A 23699-nucleotide genomic window follows, 5' to 3' on the forward strand; every position below is an offset into this window, starting at 1 on the left:
ACTGGCACCCGCACCGCACACCCGACTCTAGTGCAGGCACACCACCTCAGGCCTGACGTGGACTGACCTGGCATTTAATCCCAGCTTGGCTACAGGCACACGCTTCTGGATCACAGTACAGCCGACAATCACACCCACACTCCTCCCGCGACAGGCGGATGGCTCGCAGCTCTTGCTTCTCTTCGGCATCGATGCGGTGGACCCCGGAAGCCCTCAGCAGGGCCCGTCGCCGTTTGGTGGGCAGAGGCTGCAGGAAGAAGTAATCGTCCACCTCCACGTTTTCCACGTCAATGTCTTCATCGGAAACATCGTCCAGCGTCAGGCCATCGGCCTCCACGGATTCCACTGTCCCATTCTTGGTCAGCTGCCAGAAACAGGAAGGAGAGGTTAGCCTGCAGCGTCACCAGCACCAGCCTCCGTGCAGGGAGCCTCTGCAGAAGCATGATCTGCAATGAAACAACCGTGCTCACATGGCAGCCACAGCACGTGTGGTGTATTAATAGTTGGATGCTCCTTGGGTGTAGAGGTAAGCTTGCAAACACCCTTCAATTTGCACCCCCTAAAAGGACTCAAAACCACCTTTTGGGCAGTAAATTTCATTAAAGTGTAGTACAAGGCTACCAGATCTTTGTCAGTGAACCTGAATTCCCAATGTGAGGACTTATCTATTCATACATAGGAGAGTTGCATTTTACTGGAAGGAGAAAAATATAAGCAAACTATTAATGGCTTGTAAACCCTTGCTTTCTCCTTTCTAATCATTTTTTACTTGATTTCAAAGAAAAGCTATAGGTGAGGTAGGGTGGCATATGTGATTCAAGCAGAGCTGGGTTCTCTGGGGTAAGAGGGACAGCCAGCCACAAAAGGGAATCTTAGTGGAAGGGCAGGTTAAAGACAATCCATAGCTGGATGCACTTGAAAACTCACTAGAGAATTCAAGTAAAGAAAACGAGGCCTCACAATCCCCAGGGCTCTGGAAGCTAATAGCAGGATGAAAGCCACACTGCTGGAGAGTTTGGCTTATTTCATCAGACAGCACAGAGCAGTGCTGGTAAAGGAACAACTCCCGGGAGAGATATGATGCAACACTCCTGGGCAATAAGCTACGCACCTGTTTGTTTGTTTGTTTGTTTGCGGGCAGGAAAAATAAGGAGAGAAAGTGGTACTTCGGAGGATTCCTTAGTCTATTATCTGTACCGGGGTTGCTCCTGTCTGTCTCACCACTGTCTTCCTCCTAATCACCCTCACTCCTGCTATCCTCTCCAGGAAAGAGATTACAGATGCAATAGGAAGAAACCCATGTAGACGTGAGAATTTAATATGTCATGACAGAGGTAACATTTCTTATCACTGACAAAGGGCCTTCTAATAATTAAATGGTATTGGGACAGGGAATAGTCTTTTGGAAAAAAATATAAGGTTAAAGTCCCAACTCATACTATTCATAATAATGAGTTCCATATGGATAAAAGGCAGAGAAAAAAAAGTAATGTAAGAATTAGAAAAAATTATTGGTAACTAAAGCTGCAGATGAAACGCAGTTTTTGTGTGTTTTTTTTAAAAATGATTTTAGAGAGAGAAACCAAGATGGCGGCATAGGTAAACACCTAAATTGCTGCCTAGCACAACCATTTCAAAACTACAACTAAAAGACAAAACGGACATCACCCAGAATCACAGGGAGGCTGGCTGAGTGGAAATTCTTCAACCAGAAGGAAAGAGAAAAGCTCACGGAGACTCCCAGGAGCTGTGGAAGGCAGAGGTACAGAGGTGTGCAAGGAGAGGGCTGGCAACCAAGTACGTGGCCGGCTTTCTGAAGTGGGAGGGAGACGAAAGCTTCCAACTGCTCTGAACTCCAGTTCTGGGCAGGACTCTGGAGACCCAGACTCATTCAGGGGAAAATTGGACTGTCTTGCAGCGGCTGAAACTTGAGGGCAGCTTTCTCTCAGAGGTGCTTGCAGCAATTACCGCAGGACTCTGAGACCCAGGGGCCTCTTAGGACAGAGCTGACAGGAAGCCACTGCTGTGTGTTCTGCCCTGAGACTCCACCCCATCCAAGCTAGGGGCAGAGGCTTTTGCATATGAATAGCCTGGTCCTTTGAATTGTAATCTTACCTAACAAACTGCATCTGAGTCAGTGAGACTCAGAACATCCAAAAGAAGGCCCAAGGCCCCACAGCAGCTTGCATTGCTTCACAGCTGGGCCTCATCTGGGCACCTCCAAACCCAAACAAAGAAGATAAATCTGCAGATCTCTCAGTAGCTCCTGCAGGGCAGCCTCAGGCAGAGGCTAAATTAGCACCTCCTTGGAGATCCAAGAGCCAGTGTACAGTCTTGGTTTTCAAAGTGGAACCATCCAGATTCAACTCCTCAGACCCATAAGGGACACGTTCAAGGGACAGACTCAGTGAGCACCAAAGTCCCACTGAAGTGAGTCTTGCCTAATAAGGGTATCTCTAGCACAGAAGTTCTCCCAGCATAGACACAGCTGATCCTCACAGCTAATTGGAGGTCAATTCTTCCTAGTGATACCAACAACAATCAAGGCTTAACTACAACAAGACTGTGCACACAGCCCACAAAGGGGTGCACCAAGAGTGTCTATCTTAGGAAACTGGGGAAGCTGAGCCACTGGGCCCTATAGGACACCTAGCACACAAAACTACTCTATCAACACAGGGAAGCAGCCAAAATACAGAGACAAAGAAACAAATCACAAATGAAAGAAATGGAGGAAAGCAAATGACTGGATATAGAGTTTAAAACCACAGTTATAAGGTTTTTAAATAATTTTTTAGAAAAAGCAAATAAATTTAGCGAGACCCTCGAGGATATGAAAAAGGACCATCTAGAAATTAAGCATTCACTGACTGAAATAAAAAAATAATATACAGAGATCCAACGGCAGACTAGAGGACCGCAAGAACCAAGTAAAATATCTGAAATACAAAGAAGCAAAAAAAAACACCCAAACAGAAAAGCAAAAAGCAAAAAGAATCCAAAAATATGAATATAGTGTAAGGAACCTCTGGGACAACTTCAAGCAAACCAACATCAGAATTATGGGATGCCAGAAGAAGAGAGAGAGCAAGATACTCAAAACCTATTTGAAAAAATAATGACCAAAAACTTCCCCCACCTGGTGAAAGAAATAGACTTACAAGTCCAGGAAGTGCAAAGAACCCCCAACAAAAGGAATCCAAAGAGGAACACACCAAGACACATCATCATTAAAATGCCAAGAACTGCTGAAACTGGTTTGGCTCAGTGAATAGAGCATCGACCTGTGGACTGAAAGGTCCCAGGTTCGATTCCGGTCAAGGGCATGTACCTTGGTTGCAGGCACATCCTCAGTAGGGGGTGTACAGGAGGCAGTTGATTGATGTTTCTCTCTTATCAATGTTTCTAACTCTCTGTCCCTCTCCCTTCCTCTCTGTAGAAAAATCAATAAAATATATTTAAAAAATAAAATGCCAAGAGCAAAAGACAAAGAGAATATTAAAAGCAGCAAGAGAAAAACAGTTACCTACAAGCGAGCACCCATAGGACTGTCAGCTGATTTCTCAACAGAAACTATGCAGGACAGATGGGAGTGGCAATAAATATTCAAAGTGATGAATAGCAAGAATCTACAACCAAGATTACTCTACCCAGCAAAGCTATCATTCAGAATTGAAGGTCAGATAAAGAGCTTCACAGACAAGAAAAGGCTAAAGGAGTTCACTGCCAACAAACCAGTATTCGATGAAATGCTGAAAGGTATTCTTTAAGAAGAGGAAGAAGTAAAAGGTAAAGATAAAAATTATGAACAACAAATACATATCTATCAACAAGTGAATCTAAAAATCAAATGAATAAAAAATCTGATGAACAGAATAAACTGGTGAATATAATAGAATCAGGGGCACATAAAGGGAGTGGACTGACAATTCTCAGGGGGAAAGAGATGTGGGGGTTTGGGAAGAGACTGGATAAAAATCGTACACCTATGGATGAGGACGGTGGGGTGGGATCTGGGTAGAGGCGAGCTAAGGGGGAGAAAAAAGAGGAACAACTGTAATAACCTGAACAATAAAGATTTTAAAAAAATAAAGCAGCGAGGCATAAAACAAACCAACAATTTTAGATAGAGAGGAAGGGAGAGAAACATCAACCAGTCCGCGCCCATACACACCCTGACTGGGGTCTGAATCTGCAACCTGGGCACCTGCCCTGACTATGAATCAAACGGGCAACCTTTCCATGCACAGGACCACCCTCAAACAACTCAACCACACCGGCCAGGCACCAGCAGCTTTTTTCTCTTTTTGGTAGCAGCCCAAGAGCAAAATAAATATTAGACGGTATATGGGAGATACAATGATGGATTAGATGCCATCATTGCTGCTGTTCACTACATCTGCTAGTAAGTTGGAACCCCATCCCTCAAGCCTTGAATTTATTTCTAGACCTCCTACTAGGGAGGCCATAGGCTGTTATGTTCTGACAGATAATTCCTCTACCAGATTTAGGAGAGGGATTCTTCTTGGGGAAAGGGGAGAAAGCCTTCATGGCAAATGATGAGAACAGTGTTTATTTGCCCAGCTGTTGCTATAGCAGTAGGGAGGTGATGGTGTCAGTGATGGAATTCCTCAGACACAGAGAGGGAAGCCTGAATGTCATTCTAGCCAGAAAAACAGGTGTACGGCTTTAGGAGCAGGCCGAGGAAAGTAGACATGGAACTCTCAAAGGAAGAAAGCAATGACATCCCATTAACCTACATCCGCTGCCACCAGTTCTCCAACCCTACCACACTGCAGTGTGTCTCCTTAGGATTTCACCCACAGCCTTGGCAATCATGCAGCCGCCTACGTCAGTACAGGTCCGCAAGAGACTTGGCCAGGCCTGAAACAGTGTTCTCCAAATGTGGAACCAGGAACTCTGGGGCACATTTTTCAGACTGGTGGAAACTATGGCTGTGGAGTACCCAGCAGTGCTAAGGCAGCAATCTAAGATGGGCCTTCTTCCAGGCCTGCTCTCCTCCTATACTTGAGCTGGTGCAGCATCAGTGGCAGGCACAGTGCTATGCAAACTGAAATAACCATTTGGTAATGCTGTTGCTTTTGCCTGAAAGAGGTGATGGGGGTTACAGAAACAGCAGGGTCCTTTCAGACAATACAAAAGATCCCAAGCCTGCCCTGTGCAGGAGATATTCATCTGATAAGGCACTGAAACACTGCTTCCCCAGGTCCTAGGGGTGGCAAACTTGAATGCCTTCATTCACATTTTAAACCTTTTTAAAAAAATTGGCTGCCCTAGCCTGTTTGGCTCAGTGGAGCAAGTGTCAGCCTACGGACCAAAGGGTCCTGGGTTCAATTCCAGTCAAGGGCACATGCCCGGGTTGTGGGCCTGATCTCCAGTGGGGAGCATGCAGGAGGCAGGTGATCAGCGATTCTCTCTCATCATTGATGTTTTTATCTCTTCCACTCTGAAATCAATAAAAATATATATTTTTTAAAAAATTTGCTGAGGTTGGCAAGGGCAGGATATTCTAGAGAAGCCATTTTGCTATCTCTGGTAGACTCCCCACCAGACACGAAAAGGGTCTTAGACTGAGATCTAATTCCATCCATGTCTGAGCCTTTCACTAGAAAGATCTGGAATCTACAAGCCAAGGAAGGGCGACAGTAAAATATAAATATAAATATAAATATAAATATAAATATAAATATAAATATAAATATAAATATAAATATAAATACAAACACACACACACACACACACACAGTTGTGTGTGAAAATAATAATAAATAGGCTAGATGGTTTCCCACTTCATACTGGCACATGGAAAGCACAGGCCCCAGATCCCCTAGGCACCTTCATCTTCTTGGCGTGCAGTTTCTCTTCCTTCAGGTGCTCACGCAGAATCTCCCGATGGTTCACCTCCTGCTCTTGAGCAAACTCACAGAGCGTGTAGCTGCGCACGGAGTTATGACGCTGGGCCATGCCCAAAGAGCTGCCGCCTTGGCTGGGCACACTGGTGAAGCCCTGGCGCCGGGCGAAGTAGTACACGGTCACCTGGTCAAAGCGGACCTTCTTCCTCCGGAGCTGCTTCTGCCGCTTCAGGATGGAGGTGGCTGGGAAGGGAACACAGCATCTTATTGACCAGCGAAGGCCTGTTTGGAGACCTCATTCTTTCTCATCCATCTGGGCTCTCCACTCTTATCCACAGGTGCTCCCTGTACCCAGAGACAGTCCTAATTTTCAAGTCAGAAATGCATAGCTGGAAAGGACTTTGGTCCACAGTGACTGACTTCTCCCAAGCAGACCACAAAGTCTATTTTTAGACATCCGTTGGGAAGATGATCGCCAGGTAATCTTCTCAGGATAAAACAACCTGTACAGCTGCACTGTCCAACACAGCAGTTACTGGCCACACACGTCAATTTAAATATGTTAATTAAAATGAAACATTGACAACTCAGCTTCTCAGTTACAGTACTCTCATCTCAAGTGCTCAATAGCCACGTGTGGCTAATGGCTACCAGAGGGGACAGTGCAGATATAGAACAGGTTTTTTTTCATAATAGAAAATTCTATTAGATAGTGTTGCATAATGGGAGGGCAAATTTCTATAAAGGGCCACGAAGTATGTATTTTAGGGTTTGTAGGTCATCAGGGCTCTGTTGTACCACTCAACTCTCAATGTAATATGAAAGCAATAATAGACAATGGGTGTGGCTATGTTCCAATAAAACTTTATTTACAAAAGCAGGCAGAGCCCAATTTGGTACACTGGCAACCCCTGATCAAAAGTTCTTTCCAAGAAACTAATTGAGGCAGAAGAATTAAGAAATCTGGAGTTGGCCCACTTGTTCAGGCTCTAAGGATTTATGTCCTGCTAGACTACAATATCACAGAACTCTATGGGACTCACGCTGGTGGGAAGGGTAAATCCTGGACTCCTCTCCTCCTTCAGTTTAATTCACCCATCCTGGGACCCAAAAACAAGCCTAAGTAAAATCAGCTGGGATAAACCAGACTTGTCTATGATACTGGAGCAAGGCGGAGCTAAGAGCTGGTTAGAAGTGTCTCTAAGAGCTGCAATGGGCCCTGATGCCAGGGACGGGTGTGCGCAGGGGGAGTGGCCCACTCACGTGTGAAGCTGGCAGTCGTCGGAGGGTTGAGGCTGTCGCAGCTGTCCGCACTGTCACTGCTGGAGATCTCATCATCGGAGTTGGACACTGATGAGCCCACGTCCACATCATCAAACTTCCTCTTGAGACCCGAGCCCGTGAATGCATCCATTGGTTTCCCAGGGGTTTCCTCGGGGAGCCCACCACGTTGGCCCCAAAGCCCCTGCTCACCACCAGGTAGCCAGGCGCATTAGGATTCTGCCCAGGGGGAAGAGGAATCAGCATCCCCGTCCTTCCTGTGACAGACCCCTCCCAGTGTGTGCGTGAAGGTCTCCGCCTGGAGAGAGAAAGCGCCTGAGCTGGCAATGGCGTCTGCTTTCTGCAGATCAGGTCATTGCTCTGCTGATTCTGGCCAACATCCTCCTCCTTTGTTTCCCGTATCCCCTCCAGCCTCAGCCACTCAGAATAACAGATGAGTAACCGCAGCACCTTTCCCGAGGAGGGAGGCCTTTGGTTCTGCCGTCGGGGCTGGGGGATCACTGGATCACACAGGAGAGCTCTCCCAGGGCCAGAGGAGGGACTAGGCGTCAAAGCAGAATAGGCGGTGCCTAAACCTACACTAGATCCAATTACTTTCCTAGTGAAGACACAGCCTGGCATCTCCCAAAGTATATATATGAAATAAACTAATTCAAGCAACCGAGGTACAGTGCCCACGACCAGAATCAACCCAGAACTCCTCAGTCCTCGGCCAAAGCCCCAACCACTGAGGGAAACCAGCTGGGCGGATATTAATGGTTTTTACATGAAAATAGGACCTCGGTGTCAAACCGTTTAGAAAACTGTTTGCGGGCTAACCTCTTAGAGGCTTTTAGTATGCTAATGAGCAGGGGGGGGGGCCCAGAGCAGTGTGTCCCCACACCTGAATCCGGGACCCTTTGCTTCCCAGAGCATTTTAGGGGCAAACAAATGATTCTTGGAGCGCCCTTTGGGAAATGCTGTTCTAGGCTCTCAATTTCCAAGTACATCAGCAGCCAAGGAAACATTTTACCCAGATCTTCACAAGGATACAATGTCTCTCCAGGCTCCTCGAAAGGTCAACTTTGGCTCTAAAGAATGGACTGGATTAGAATCTGCACTGGCTTCAAAACCCACAATCTTTCCCAGTCTCACTCTGCCATAAAATGGGGTTCCGCTGGTGCAAGAAAACAGCTTCGCCACCTCTGCCCTCTGGAAAGAAGCTAGCAAAGGGACAACAAACAGCAGAAGAAAGGACAATTTACTCTGGTCACATCAGTATGGCAGCCAGTGTCTTCCACCAGCTGTCACCCAACCAAGGAGTCTGGGCTACAGATCTGTTTTTGGACTTTCGTTTGCAAGGATCCGAATCTGTCGGGGCCGGGGCCACATGTGCCGATAGGAAGCCTCCCTGCTTCGCCTCAGTAATGCCAGAATCTCCCAGACTATGATCTCACTAGTTGCTAATTATGCGGCAGGAATAACAACACTGCCCAGAAAGACGGCTGCATCACTGCAGAGCAGCTACCCAGAATACACTCGGTGTGGTGTCAGGGATGCCTGCTCCAGGGCTGTTTTTCCGGATGGTGTGTGTCTCTTGGAAGCAATCTACCTGCTCTTGGATAAGTTCTATATAGTCAACCAGATCTATTCAGATTTTTTTTTTAAATGCCCTTTAAGCCACAAGATGGACTTAAGAAACATCAGCCATATATAGGTCTCAGACAAGGACATTCCTGAAATAAATTTGGCCAGGGAGTGGGGGGAGGGGGGAGAGAAACCAAGTACTTGATAAGAGTTGTAATTAAATTTAAAAATGAGTCCAAAGTATCAATTCTGTCCTTCAGGTTACTGATCTTGCCATCAGAGGTCACATTCCTAGGACACAGTAAGGAGAGAGCTGAACGAATAGCGATGGTTTTAAAGGTGTCTATTAACTAACACATTTCTCATTCCGCTCCATGAGGTGGGGGGGAAACCTTTGCAATTAAGTACTTAAGTGGGTGAGTTAAAAAAATAATAATAATAATATTGTTAACCACTAAATTTTATTTTTCCTCCCCACTTAAAAATCTGATCCACCACATGAAAACTCAAACTGAGCTGAACATCTGCTTTCTCAGGAAGGTTGTAAGTCGGGCCTGTTTTAACTGAGAGCCAGCTAGTGGTGCTACAGGAAAGCGGCCTTTTCTTCAGCCTGGATTTACTCCAGGATTTATGACATGCACTTCTGGTTCTTTCCTGGGGTCCCCTTCGCTCTGGGAGCATGGCGTCCCTTTGACTATTTCTCTTTAAGCCCTGAATGGCATTGGGTATGGTCCAAATCTTTTTTGTTGTTAATCCTCACCCAAAGGTATTTTTTTTTCCCCATTGATTTTTAGAGAGAGTGGAAGGAAGGGGGAGAGAGATGTATCAATTGGTGGAGCCTACACCCGAGGTCCACACCCTGGACCAGAATCAATCTGTGACCCTTGAGTCCCAGGGCCGACACTCTAACCACTGAACCAAATGGTCTAGGGCCCAAATCATCTTTATCATCAAAATTCTCCACTGACTTCGCCCAGTTGCCCTTAGGAGCATCATCCGTTAGGTTAATGTTTGTGCACTCTGGTGCAGTGGGATTGCTGGCTGCTTTTTCCATTCTCCTTCACCCTTTTATATGTCTTTCCCCTTCTATTCCTGGAACACTGGGTTCTGGACAATGACAAGGGGTATAAGGAAGGAAGAAAAATAAAAAGATATGAAACCCAGCAGAAAAATATTTTACTTAAAATGCCTGAGAATAATCTATGGCTATCTGTGTAAATAACATGCATAATGACTTAGTCCCCTTCACCCTACACAGGGTCTGTTAGCATCACGTTCTCTAACATTAACTGTTATTAAAATCAAATCAAATCAAATCAAATCACCGATTCTGTCCTCACAGCCAATCTATTTAAATTTCAGTCCAGGTCTCCTTGTCCAGCTCTCTGGTGTGAACTTAACTTGTTAGATCAAGATGCTCCCTGGGCACCAAGCATAAACCTGGAGAGCTCTTGCTTTACAACTAGAATACTAGTTAGGCTCCACATTTTCCAATTTATCAAACCAACCTCCTTTCAAACCACAATTAGAAACCAGTCGTTCCCACCTCTCAACCGGCAGAGGATCAATGTGGGTGTTCAAGAGAAACACTTACAAGTTATGCTCCCAGCACTTACACCCATACAGAAATAACCAAGGTGAGACTAGCAATGCAGGCAACAACTGACAGTTAACTGTCAAAATGAGCAACGCAAACAACAAATGCTCTTGAGAAAATAATGCAAACCTCCATAAAAGCTTTAAAATGCCGGGGAAATGAAAGGTCAACTGACACTTTCTGCCTACATGCTTTACAGTCTCTTCCCAAGTGCTCAGGCTGAACATTTCCCAGAGGTTCCGTGGCACACAGAAGGCATCAGGCTGGCACCGAACAAACACATCTGCAGCATGTGTGCACTTGAGCACTCGATCTCCGCCTTTCCAGGCCTGTGAGGGTTCCTTTAAAACCCGAATATGAGACTAGCAAGCGAGGGACCCCCGCCAAATTCTGTGGATGCAGAATATATTTGCAAAGTTTAGGTATTTTAAGCCTCTCTCTTAAAAGAATTAAAAAAGGAAGAAGCAAGAAAGAAAAGATACATCTCAGAGGAAAAAGCCTCTCCACTCAGCTGGAACCCAACCTTCTGCTAAAGGTCAAGGGACCAGAACCTCCAGTAAGATCACGGGGGCTGCTACCACCATCCGTAGCGAGGGTACAGGAAGGCGGGCTTGCTCAGGGTGATAAGCCTGAGTGAGATGACCTGTCCTGTGTCTCCGTTTACAATACATTCTGGTTCATTTGCAGATACCATGAATTTTGTGGAAATGTGTCCTTGTGATGACAGGATCACGAATCTTTAAGGAACGCAAGTGAAGACCTCCTTTACACTGGGTACTTCAAGGGCGCCCCCTCCACCACTCCCTGGTGCGGACCGCCCCACGCCAGGCTGGACGCGGCTCTCCAGGCCTGACCACCCTCCTCTGGAGGACACAGACCTCTGAAGAACCGGAGCATGCTGCCGCAGGGAGACTCCCTCTCAAGGAGACCGGTCATGTACCACGCTGTGCACGCCGACCTCCTCCGGCTCGGGAGGTTTGCAAGGCGGAGAGTCGGTACAGAAAAGGGGAATGTGAACCAACTATGGATTTACCTTGAGCTGAAAACTGCAGGGCAGGGGACAACTGTCTCTCGGGGATAACTTCTAACACTGGATATGGAAGAGAGGCTGGCGTGTCACATGCCACTCTATAAACTCCCTGACAAGGACGCATCAGGACCACGGCCCGAGAAGGGATGAGTGGCAGTCAGCGGCGTGCCCGGGCCTGCGGCGGAGATCCAGCTAGCCACCGGGGGCAAGCGATAGATGCTTCCGTTTTCCCACACGACGCCAGGAACACGGGGGCTGCACGGGGAACCTGAGCCGAAAGGACATGCCGAGTTGCCAGTTCCCCCTGATGGACGCCCTCTGGGAACCCCCCCAGCTCCCGGCCGTCTCTCCCCGGCTCACCCTTCCCGCTCATTCTTATCTCCCGCAGCCCCTGCCCGGCCTCCCCATCCCTTCCCTTCCCTCCCCTCCCTGCCCGCTCATCACGATCCCCACCTCTCCTCCCACATTTCCCCCGTCCCCCTCTCCTCCCTCCCTTCCGCTCCATCCCGCATCAGCTCCGCTCCGCGAACTCAGCCTCGCCGCGGTCCCGCCGGCTGCCCGCCGCCCCTCGGCCTCCCGGGCGGCCCCCGCGCTCCGGCCGGACCTCCGCGCCGCTCCCTCCCGGGTCTCCCCTCCAGCGGCGCCGCGCTCCCCGCCCCCCGGCCGCTCCCGCATTTCCCACCCTCCATCCGCGGGGCTCCGCGCCGACCACTCCCCCGCCGCCGCCCGCCGGCCCACACCCCCGCCCCGCGGCCCCAGGCCCATTACCGGCCCCGCCGAGGCTGCCTCCTCCCGCGATGGTCGCCGCCGCCCCCGCCGCCGCCCTAGCCCGCTGGTGAGGAGGGAGCGGAGCGCCGGTCCTGGGGCCGCGACCTCGGCCGGCAGCTCCCCGGCAGGCAGGACCCGGAGGGAGGGAGGAGGGTGGGCAGGGCGGCCCGCGGGCAGCAGAGGGCGGCCGGCTCCGGCACCTCGGCGTCCCCGGCAGCAGCCGCCCAGAACCGACCCGGCTCCGGCTAACAATAGGCTCCGGCCCCAGCGCTCTGGCTCTTATAGGCGCCGGCACGTCCGCCCGGGCCCCGGGGCAGGCTGGGAAATGGAGTCTGCGTGCGGGCCCCACGCCCACCAGCATGCTGGGAGTTGGAGGCGGCGGCCGGCAGGAGCTAACACTCTGGTGCGAACTGGCTGGCGAGGCGGGGTCGGTGCTGCAGCAGTCCCCAGGAGTGCGAGTGTGGCGCCGCGGCAGCTTTTTGGGGAGGGGAGGCACTCAGCTACCAATGTCCAATGACGAGACGAATTCCCATAACCACACTCCCATGCCTACGAAACAACAAAACCCCCGTAGCTCGCTCATGGGATAGCTTAGTCTTCTTAAGCAGCACGACTTGCTGCAGCCTGCCCAGTGTAGAGAGAAGAAAATACAAGCGATGTATTGAGTTATCTCAATATGTATTGACGGATTGATTTGTTTTCTTTCAAAAATTATTTTTACCAAGGACATCCTGCTTTGATTGTCTATCTCATTCAGAATAATAATGTCTCTTCCTTGACCTATAAGGCCCTACAAGAGATAGGTGCATCTTTGACCGTCTCACATCCTCCCTCGCCCCCCAATCCTAATCATCGTGTTACCTTCTCCTTTCCCCCTCCCTTACTCTGCTGTTAATACTGGCCCACTGGCCTCCTTGCAGTTCCTTCAACTGGACAATCATGTTCTCATTTCAAGGCGTTTTGCCTGGAACACACTTTTCACCAATTAGCCACACTTCCTTAATATTTGCTCAAATGTCCCCTATCAGAGACCTGTGTAACCATTATTGCTAAAATGGGGTTTCCCTTTAGTCTCTCTCCCCTTGCCTTATATTTCTTCTCAGCATTTAACATCTGAAATACATTTATGTTTTTCAGTCTTCTCTCACTTGACTAAATTCCATGTGAGCAAGGAATTGTTTTGTTTATTATATGGTCAGTACCCAGTACAAAGCCTGGTATTCAACATTTAGGAGCTCAATATATATTTATTGGATATTTATTGGATTGATAGATGGTAGGATTTAAACTCAGGTTAGGATGGTTCCAAAGCCAAACTTTGCACTACAACCAAGAACTATGGAGCCAGATCTAGAGGGTAGGGTAGCTTGGGAGAAAAAAAAAAAATGCCAAGAATTCCATGCCTCTCCCCTAAGTGACATGAGACTCCAAGAGGCTAGGAAACAACACTGCAAAATGAAACAGGAGCAGATCCCCAAAAATCAGTCCTTAGGGAACCAGGTATTGATCAATTCCCTATCTGCCAAAATGTAGGTGTGATATAACATGTGATCCTGGAACCAGACAGCCTGAATATAACCCCCAACTCCTCCACTCACTAGTAGTGTGACCCTCAACAATGTACCTAACTTCCCTGGGCCATAGTTTTTTCATCTGCAAAATTGGAGACACCAGTATGTATCTTGTAGGGTTTTGTGAAGATTAATGTTTATTGTATAAAATTTTTACAACAGTCAGTGCTATGTAAATGTTCATGATTCTATTTCTTCTGGACACAGGAGACAAAAAGGAAGAGAAGGCCCCAGGTCTCTCTGTGAATCAATGGGCGGAGTAACAAAAACAAACAAGCAAACAGCCTAAAAGTCATTCACATCCAGAGTAGAACTCATGGAAATTTATCTGAATACCCTTAGCCTCGGTGCTAAGGGTTTGTTATTTAATGACAGTAAACTATATGACAGCCAAAGCAAAGTTAGCTCATTCTTTAAGACTAGTGGCCCAGGGCATGAAATTCGTGCATGGGTTGGAAAGGATGGAGGGGTGTTCCTCAAGCTGGCCTGCACCCTCTCCAGTCTGGGACCCCTCGAAGGATATCCTACTGCTCGTTTGCAGGGATCGGGCCTAAACCAGCAGTCAGACATCCCTCTCACAATCCAGCCACTCACCTGCCTGCCTGCCTGATTGCCCCTAACCACTCTGCATGCCAGCCTGATCGCCCCCAACTGTTCCCCGCCCCCCCCCCCCCCCCCCACTGGCTGGCCTGCTCACTCCAAACTAACCCCACCTGCTGTCTTGATCACCTTCAAGTAACCCCCACTGACAGCCTGCTCACCCCTAACTGGACCCCTGCTAGTCTATTTACCCACAACGGCCCCTGCTGTCCCATCCTGGCCTGATCACCACTACATCTCCCCCATTCTCCCCCACTGCGATCCAAGGTCCCAGACTCTCCTTCTCCCCCCCCACCCCCCCACCCCCCCCAGCAAGTCTGAAAGCAAGTATCTAGGATTTATTTATCTTCTAGAATTGAAATTTTGTAGCCTTGAGCAGAGGCCAGGGCCAGCCCAGGTGGGCAGGAAGCTTGCTTCCTCCATGGCTGGGGGCAACACAAGCCTCCTGCTTGCTCCAGCTTCGTGGCCAGCTCATTTTTTGGGGGACTTACTTATCTTCTATAATTGAAACTTTGTAGCCTTGAGCGGAGGCCAGGGCTGGCAGAAAACTTAGCCTCCTCCATTGCCCAGGGCAACCCAAGCTTCCTGCTTGGTCCAGCTCTATGGCTGGCTGCCATCTTGGCTGGGTTAATTTGCATACTTGCTGATTGGCTGGTGGGCATGGCTTGTGGGTATAGTGAAGTAATGGTTAATTTGCATGTTTCTCTTTTATTAGTGTAGATAGCAAAACCCAGGCCTCCATGGCTGAGTGTCAATCTATGAGTCAGGAGGTCATGATCTGGGCACATGTCCAGATTGCTGGCTCAGTCCCGGATGTGCAGGAGGTAGCCAATCAACGATTCTCTCATTGATGTTTCTATCTCTTTTTCCCTCTCCCCTCCTCTCTGAAATCAATAAAAATATGTATATTTTACAAAGATAGCAGGCAATGGCTTGTTTGGCTCAGTGGATAGAGTGTCAGCCTGTGAACTGAAGGGTCCCAGTTCAATTCCAGTCAGGGACATGTGCCCAGGTTGTGGGCTTAATCCCCAATGGGGGACTTGCAGAAGGCAGCCAATTGATGATCCTCTCTTATCATTGATATTTCTCTCTCCCTCTCCCTCTTCCTTCCTCTCTGAAATAAATAAAAATATATTCAAAAAAATAAAAATATTGTAAAAATAAAAAAATAGCAGAATCCAATTTGGCAATAAGCTCTAAAACAGTCAAAATATCATCTGAGCCCTGCACAGTGTGGCTCAGTTGGTTGGAGTGTCTGTGAAACAGAGGGTGGTGAGTCTGGTTCTCTCTCAGGGCACTGCCCAGGTTTCAGGATTAATCCCTGGTAGGGGTGCACGCAGGAGGCAGCCAGTTGATGTCTGTCTGTCTGTCTGTCGTCTCTCTCTCTCTCTCTCTCTCTCTCTCTCTCTCTCTCTCTCTCCTTTCCTCTCTCTCTCTCAAAAAAAAAAAAAATCAATACAAACTACAAGACATTTAAAAAAAAATCATCCAACCTCTAACAAACATCACAACCATTTTCACAGGGTTACTTATTCAGCATTTCATTTTCTTGATAGAATCACTAGCTAAAATTACCTCAATGGTGCCAGTTGGCTCATAACTGCAATTCTGCCTCCAGCCTAAGCAGGGCCTCTGGAGGTCAAATGACCAGGAAGCTCAAGTGCAGTATATTAGAAACTACAAAGAAAAATGAAAAGAAATGCTAATATTATTAACATGTAAATAACAACCTTGGACATCCACTTCTAAATGTTACTGCTTTGTCCTAGACCATGCCGCTGTGTATGTATGAACCAGCTCAGCATGCACAAATCAGGGATGGCTGATTTGTTTGGGGAACAATAAAGTCAAAGCAGAATAGGCAGAAAAGACATACTATCAAGAGCAGCAGCCAACAACCACCACCAAAAAGAAAAGCAGCCACCAATGGAAAGCAAAGGTCAGGTTTTAGGTCCTGGGCAGTGTTTACACAATTGTCTTACACTGATGTGCACATTTCGTAGAAGAAAAGGGACCACGTGCTAATCTGACAAGCTTAGGAAAGGCCTCACGGTGGCTTTGCAAACTCAGAGACCTAAAATAATCACAAAGGACGGTCTGAAATTAAAACTTTTTCACTAAAAGCAGTGTATGGCAGATAGTCATGTTCTCTAGAAACTTCCCTGACAAAAGTCAATCTTTATCTTATGTAAGCCTGCCTCTCCTCTTAAGCATCTGTGTCTTCGAGAACATTCCTTTGGAATGTCGGGTAAGTCCCTTTTCTTCCAAACCCCTCAGAGCACTACCACTGCACTACAGTGGAGACCATAAATCCTGTCATTGTTATTGTTATCACGTTGTTAAGTACTAATTATCCTGTGTCCGCCTAGGTTCGAGATGTTTGTGTCTATCATTTTACTTTTCACTCAGTCCCAGAGGTTTCCCGGCTTTGCTTCCTCCCAGCTCCCTAATCTATCACCAATGAATTCCATGTAACCACTGGCATCTTCTGATTGTAATGTATAAAGTAAGATGCAAAACTGCCTTTCTCCCGTGAGAAATATATTTAAAACAAAAGTAAAACTGCCGTTCTCGGAAGCATTATCTTATCTTAATCTGTTGAGGTTTTGCTTTCCAGGCAATTGTTGACAGTGTGGCTCTAATAAACTCACAAAAATTCTTGATAGGATTAAATGTTCCTTTTTCTTTTATATATATAGAATACAAAATAATTAGCCATTTACAAACAATAAACAACTGGCATAAATGAGAAATAGTTCTATGTGCCAAACTTTCCTCACTTGCCAAGCCTCCCCATGCTCCTCTCACTCTCAGGGGCGAGATCATGACTTCCTCCTCACAACATTCCCAACGCCTGACAGTGCCTGACTTCCAGGCATTAAAAGGTCTCCCCGTCATGTGGACAGCTTTCTCAGGTCTTTCAAACTCAAGTGGTCTTGTATTCATTGTCTTATAATTTCTTTCCAGACAATATGGCCATTCCCATTTCTCTTCCTTTTAAACGACTTCTTAAAGGAATAATTTATGTGGGCAAACATTTTTATTGGGCCATAATACTGGACAAAGTCTTATTACTTACTAGATACATTTCATGAAGTGACTAGTACTCAATTCTTAGAGCCCTGTAAATAGCTCTTTCTTTTTTATTTCCCAATAACCCGCTTTTAACTACCAAGTCTTTATACAGCAGATTCTTCTAGATGGAACCTATTACACTTCGAGGGAACAGAACAGACAATGTGAAGTCAAATAGGATGCTACTCTCCTCTCAGGAGGGCCTAAAATCTAAACATTCTCCTTCTCATACACCCTCACTCTAACAGAAACACTAAACTACTTTAAATATCAACTGTCACATTGTTTAAAAGGTAAGATCCAGCAAATTTGACTTCTAGGAATATATCTTAGAGATACATGCAAAAAAATTCTGATGATGCCCCTTGGCCAGTGTGGCTCAGCGGTAGAGTGTTAGCCCTTAGACCAAAGGGTCGAGGATCAAACATCAATTTGTTGCCTACCGTATGCACCCCATCTGGGAATCGAACCCACAACCCAGGTATGAGCCCTGACTGGGAATCCAACCACAACTTTTCAGTATATGGGAGGATGCTCCAAACAACTGAGCCACACCTGCCCAAGCATGGGAATGGCCATTCATTAAAAAGGATGATGTGGAATTATAAATTCTAATATAGAACTATGCTCAATATATATTACATAAATATAAAAAGCAAATGCAGACTATTAGTTATTACATAAACCCATCTGAGTATTTGTGTGTGTGTCTGAGAGAGAGAGAAAAAGAGAGAGAGAGAGAAAGAGAGAGAGAGAGAGAGAGAGAGAGAGAGAGAGAGAGAGAGAGAGAGATAGATGGAGGGGTATTTTTTAAAATGATGACCTCTGTGGAATGGAACTAGGAGGTAAGTAGTAAGTTATATTGTTCTTTATTATTTGAATTTATCACTTTGTACATGACTTTCATAACAAAAAAGCTAGTTTAAATTTTGATTTAATAGGAAGGGTAAACTGTGAACAGATGCATTTTTAAAGAAGGTGAATAATCACAATACCAATTTTTACCAATTATATAGTACTAGAGGCCCGGTGCAGGAATTCGTGCAACAGTGGGGTCCCTCGGCCTGGCCAACCTCCCGCAAGGGGTCCTGGATTTCAAGAGGGCACAGGCCAGGCCGAGGGATCCCACTAGCGCATCCTCAGGGCTGGGGAGGGATGTGGGAGGTTGGCCAGGTGGGGAGGGACTGCAGAAGGGTTCCAGGGCATGTCTGGACTGTCTTGCTCAGTCCCAATCGGCCAGCAGCAAGCTAACCTACCAGAGTGTCTACCCCTGGTGGTCAGTGAGCATCATAGCAGCTGGTCGACTGTCTGCCCCCTGGTAGTTAGTGCATGTCATAGGGAGCAGTTGAGCTGCCTTAGTATATCATTAGCATATTACATTTTGATTGGTTAACTGGACGACCAGACACTTAGCATATTGGGCTTTTATTATATTGGATTGGCACTACAAATATTTTCTGGAGCTAAAGAAAACCTAAGAGATTTTTCTGGATAATTTAGGATCTATGATTACAAACTTGTATGAATTCATTCCTATAAATTTGAAGACTACTCTAAAAAACACACACACCCTAACTCCAAGTAAAAATCAGTAACTGTAAGTTTATAGTAAACATATTAATAGAATTCTATGTATCATTTGCAGTAAACAAGAGTCACAGATTCAGATTTAGATGTGATCTTAAGTCTTCTATTCCAACCCTCCTAGTCTAACATCATTCAGACAGAATAGAAAAAAAACAAATCAACACAATAGGAACCTGCTGAGAGAGCTGACTTCCCTGAAGCTGAGAACCAGTCTTAGGAATATAGTATTCTACTAGGAATGTCCCCCTCAAATGGAGGCTTCTGGTAATCACTCACTAAAAAAAAAATTTTGGTCTAAGATGCCAAGTTGCCCAGGTCAGTTCTAAATAACTTAGTTGACTTAATTTTCTAGTTTCAAGGTTTTCTATTTGTTTCTAATCAAAAGAAACAGACTATGTTGCAGATTGATTTTAATGAACAAAAATCTGTATAAAAACATTTAAATTTTATCAAATGCTTTAAAAACACACACATCCAAATCCAGTACATAATCTTTGAACATTATCTTTTTCAACTCAACATATATGTAAAGGGATTTCTGGATAAAACTTTACACGTGAAAAAGAAAAATGACCCATAGTCTTACACATGTAAACACACAATCATTCTTTAAGAAGGAACAAAAATATATGGGAAGAATGTGAATGGAATCAGAAGGAGTTTCTTATAAAGCTTAAATAAAGGAACACCACAGGAGTAAAAGAACTTCCTATACCAAGAGAAAATGCAGAGAGGGGCAAAAGAAAGGAGGGGTTAGTTTATCTCGTTAATAAATAGTTTGGAAAGTCATTCAAGAACAATGAATTTTGGGAGTTACAGAAAATCCCTAGTTTTCACCACCTCAAATTCTGTGATCTGATAACTGAAGGTGCTTACAAAGCACTTCTTGTAGATTTTGATTTGTTCATCATTAGGTGTGGTTGTCCCTTTCAGTGTTAAGTACTCAGTTCTCACCCAGTGTTATGTCCTATTCGCCAGAAGAGCCACAATTGGCAATGGTGACGAGCACCGGGTACTGACGGGTGGCCATAGTGAGTGGCAGTTTTAGGAACCAGCCTGCCTGGTTTCGGATTTCAGCAGCACACTGCCCGCTAGCTGCCCATTACTCAGCAGGCTACGTAGCCACTACACGTCTCCATTTCCTCGTCTTCAATCAGGGATCATTATTACCTACTTCATATAGGATTATTAAGAGGGTCTAACAAGATAATCCATTCGAAGAATTTATCACAATGCATGGCACAAATAAAGGCTCCGTAAAAGTTAGCTAAAATTAATATTATTCATAATATTATAGGGGAACCAAAAGAAAAATTCTCTTTGATGAGGTTTTCAGGGGCCAACGGTGGTCAAAAGCCAGTTTATGTTTGATGCAAAAGGGATTGAGGCTCTAGTCTTATGAATATAGATGTTCACTTTTTTTATATTAGAAAAAAATTTACACAGCTTCATATCACAAAATTTAACGTCTTCCCATTAAACATCACACAATTATCATCATCATTATGCCCTACATACACCCCAAATGAAATGGAGTTTCTACTGATATTCAGTAACAACAGAGTCCAGAAATTTTAACTAAGAAACAGCTGCAGAAATACATGTTGGGCAGTAATCTGTGTATTCCTCAAGAGCTTGGGCCAACACAGGTGGCTGAGATTCTGCCTCCATGGCCTGGCCTCCCCCCGCCCCCAAACACACACACAGTCAGGGTCCTGCAGACCTTCCATCTCCATTTGCAACCCCTTGAGAGAGGCGTTTCCAAGAGGCGAAGGAAGCAGCAGCCAGCGAGGACGGAATGCCCACACCTACTTCAGTATAATATGATAGCTATCACTGGTTTCTGCTGTAAAAAAAGGGAAAAAAGAAAGAGAGAAGAATCTTTAAGTCACCTTTAAGACACATTAGAAAGGAAAAAATAGTTATGTTCTTTTGAGGAAAAAAACACAAAACAACAACAAAAATACACAGCAAAGAGCAGTGTATATATTAATTATCACAGAATACTTATAATAAATTTGTATTATAAAAACATGCCTCAGTTTCCTCATTTGTCCATGAAAGGCAAAAGAGAATGGCAGAGAATCATCAGTTATACTTTGTCTACTCTGATAATGACAAGAAGCCAATTCATACAAAAGAACAACCTCTAATGTTACGTCACTTTCTCTGTCTCAAATATGGTGATTGATACCTTCCCTCTCTCCTCAAAGAAGTATGAAAAAAGCTTTTAAGCTCCTTAGAAAAAGGTGTTTGGTTTATTATTTTATTACCTTTCATGGTGTCCAGAATAAAACAAGCTTCTTCCTGAAAATTCTGTATCATCTGGAAAAAAAAAATCAAGAAAATTTGCTGATTTAAAAAAATATATATATTTTATTGATTTTTTTACAGAGAGGAAGGAAGAGGGATAGAGAGCTAGAAACGTCGATGAGAGAGAAACATTGACCAGCTGCCTCTTGCACACCCCCTACCTGGGGATCTGCCCGCAGCCAAGGTACATGCCCTTGAACGGAGTCGAACTCGGGACCTTTCAGTCCGCAGGCCGACGTTCTATCCACTGAGCCAAACCGGTTTCGGCGAAAATTTGCTGATTTTAAAAACTTTGGTTTGTTGTATTTATTTTGCTTATGTGGCTTTTTATAACATTGAGCTTTGAGTGAAAAATAATCCTTTGCTTTGTTTTGTTTTCTCCCGGTTAGTTTTTAAGTTTTAAAAGTGAAGTCGTTTAAAACAGCGATCTTAAAACTGGAGCATTTTCCTGGGTTAACCCCAAGACTTTCCCAGGGCACACAGACACTGAGAGGCCCATATGCGAGAACTGACCCCGGGCTCTCCAACTCCCATATCTACTCTTTTCTAAAACGGCCCGAAACCTCTTCAGTTTTCCTTTCCCACCTTTCCTTCTCAAACTCCCTTTCCCCGCTTTATAAAATAAAGGCATGAATCTCACCTTCCTGGAGTCCTACCAAAATGCATTACCCTGGAGTATAAAAGGTTCCAGAATGCACCAAAACCGGTTTGGCTCAATGGATAGAGCGTCGGCTTGGGGACTGAAGGGTCCCGGGTTCGATTCCGGTCAAGGGCATGTACCTTGGTTGCGGGCACACCCCCGGTAGGGGGTGTGCAAGAGGCAGCTGGTCGATGACTCTCATCGATGTTTCTAACTCTCTATCTCCCTTCCTCTCTGTACAAAATCAATAAAATATATTAAAAAAAAAAAAAAAAAAGGTTCCAGAATACCCCAGTATAATTGTAACTGTAAACGCTAATGACTTAGTGGGTCACATGGTTACCAATTCTGTCTTTTCACCAGAATTGGAGTGACCTAATCAAAACTGTCAAGTGATAGATGATTCATAATTTTTGACAAATGCTATATAATTTTTGGCACAGAACTCAGAAGTTAAAAAAACATAGAGCAATGTTGTCATAACAAAATAACATCCATTGCTTTTAGTCAATAAACGTGAGCCAGGTTCCACAACACTTACATCTAGAGAAAAAATAGTTGGAATTGATGCTGAACTCTATTTCATTATATAGGCAGTATTCGTCTAGAGGTGAATTACTTGTGTGTGAGACAGAGGGTAGGAAATCAAACAATTTCATCCATCTTATTACTAGATGCATTTATAATAATTTTTTTCTTAATGTTTAATTACTCATCAAAACATGTAATACATTTATATTGTTTTAATCAACTTTATAATTAATGATATTAATTCTATTCAGAAGAAATAATCTATCAATTTTACTGAAACAAATTTTTTATTGATTTTTTTTTAAGAGAGAGAGAGAGAGAGAGAATATCGATGAAAGAGAATCATTGATGAGCTGTAGATCCCCTACGGGGGATCAATCCCACAATCCAGACATGTTCCCTGACAGGGAATTGAACTGTGACCCTCCCAGGGTCATGGGTCAATGCTCAACCACTTGAGCCACACTGCCTGGGACTGAAACAACTTTTTAAAAAATATATATATTTTATTGATTTTTTACATAGAGGAAGAGAGAGGGATAGAGAGCTAGAAACATCAATGAGAGAGAAACTTCGACCAGCTGCCTCCTGCACACCCTCTACCGGGGATGTGCCCACAACCAATGTACATGCCCTTGACTGGAATCGAACCTGGGACCTTTCAGCCTGAAGACTGACGCTCTATCCACTGAGCCAATCCGGTTTCGGCAGAAACAACTTTTTTATTGAAGCAAATGTTTGTCTCAATTAAATATAATAAAATAATTAATAAAAAGCGTTCAAGCATAAAAATGTTATGGTGAGATAAAATTATATGGAGAAGTAAACATAAATATGAATTCAAGGAAATTATATAAAAATTCTGTTAAAAAGTATATATTTCTTTTAAACAGATGATGGTATTAAATCACTTGTATTTAGGTTACATGGAATATAGTTAGAACAGTGAAGGAATCATTTCAGAATTATTTTATTTAAAATTTTTTTTCCCTAATCTTCACCTTAGGACATACTTAGAGAGGAAGGGAGAAAGAGGAAAACAATGATTGGTTGCCTTCCAAACATGCTGCAACCCAGGTATGTGCCCTGACCGGGAATCAAACTGTCAAACTTTCCGTGTATAGGACATCACTCAACCGACTGAGCCACTCCAGCCAGGCAGCCATGTCATTTTTAAATGTAACATGATGTCCCCAGAAATAGCGTCCTGTGCGACTGCATTCAAACTTAGAAGAGCCCTGGTCCGCGTTGCTCGTAATTCGAGGGT

The 23699-nt window shown here is 45.1% G+C and overlaps 2 protein-coding genes across 8 annotated transcripts in view; both read right to left on the minus strand.

The window, feature by feature from the left end:
• Window positions 1–12378, minus strand: part of CSRNP2 (cysteine and serine rich nuclear protein 2) — an 18417-nt gene extending 6039 nt beyond the window's left edge. Inside the window, exons 1-4 of one of the 4 annotated variants that reach the window (XM_036457887.2) lie at window positions 12116–12378; window positions 7137–7373; window positions 5857–6116; window positions 68–364 (exon numbers count right to left, since the gene is read on the minus strand). In XM_036457887.2, the coding sequence (XP_036313780.1) occupies window positions 68–364; window positions 5857–6116; window positions 7137–7287 (708 nt within the window). In that variant the 5' untranslated portion in view covers window positions 7288–7373; window positions 12116–12378. Of the gene's footprint in view, window positions 1–67; window positions 365–5856; window positions 6117–7136; window positions 7377–7469; window positions 11175–11350; window positions 11767–12115 lie in introns of those variants that run through there. The other 3 variants (XM_045587985.1, XM_036457886.2, XM_036457888.2) reach the window with 3 other exon arrangements.
• Window positions 12379–19829: 7451 nt separating this feature from the next.
• Window positions 19830–23699, minus strand: part of TFCP2 (transcription factor CP2) — a 45435-nt gene continuing 41565 nt past the window's right edge. For 3 of the 4 annotated variants that reach the window (XM_036457892.2, XM_036457891.2, XM_036457889.2), the window contains 2 exons: window positions 21222–21273; window positions 19830–20794 (listed from right to left, as the gene is read on the minus strand). In XM_036457892.2, the coding sequence (XP_036313785.1) occupies window positions 20757–20794; window positions 21222–21273 (90 nt within the window). In that variant the 3' untranslated portion in view covers window positions 19830–20756. The remainder of the gene's footprint in view (window positions 20795–21221; window positions 21274–23699) is intronic. The other variant, XM_036457890.2, reaches the window with a different exon arrangement.

The sequence above is a fragment of the Pipistrellus kuhlii genome, unplaced genomic scaffold (assembly GCF_014108245.1).
Source record: "Pipistrellus kuhlii isolate mPipKuh1 unplaced genomic scaffold, mPipKuh1.p scaffold_m20_p_3, whole genome shotgun sequence".
Taxonomy (NCBI): Eukaryota; Metazoa; Chordata; class Mammalia; order Chiroptera; family Vespertilionidae; genus Pipistrellus; species Pipistrellus kuhlii.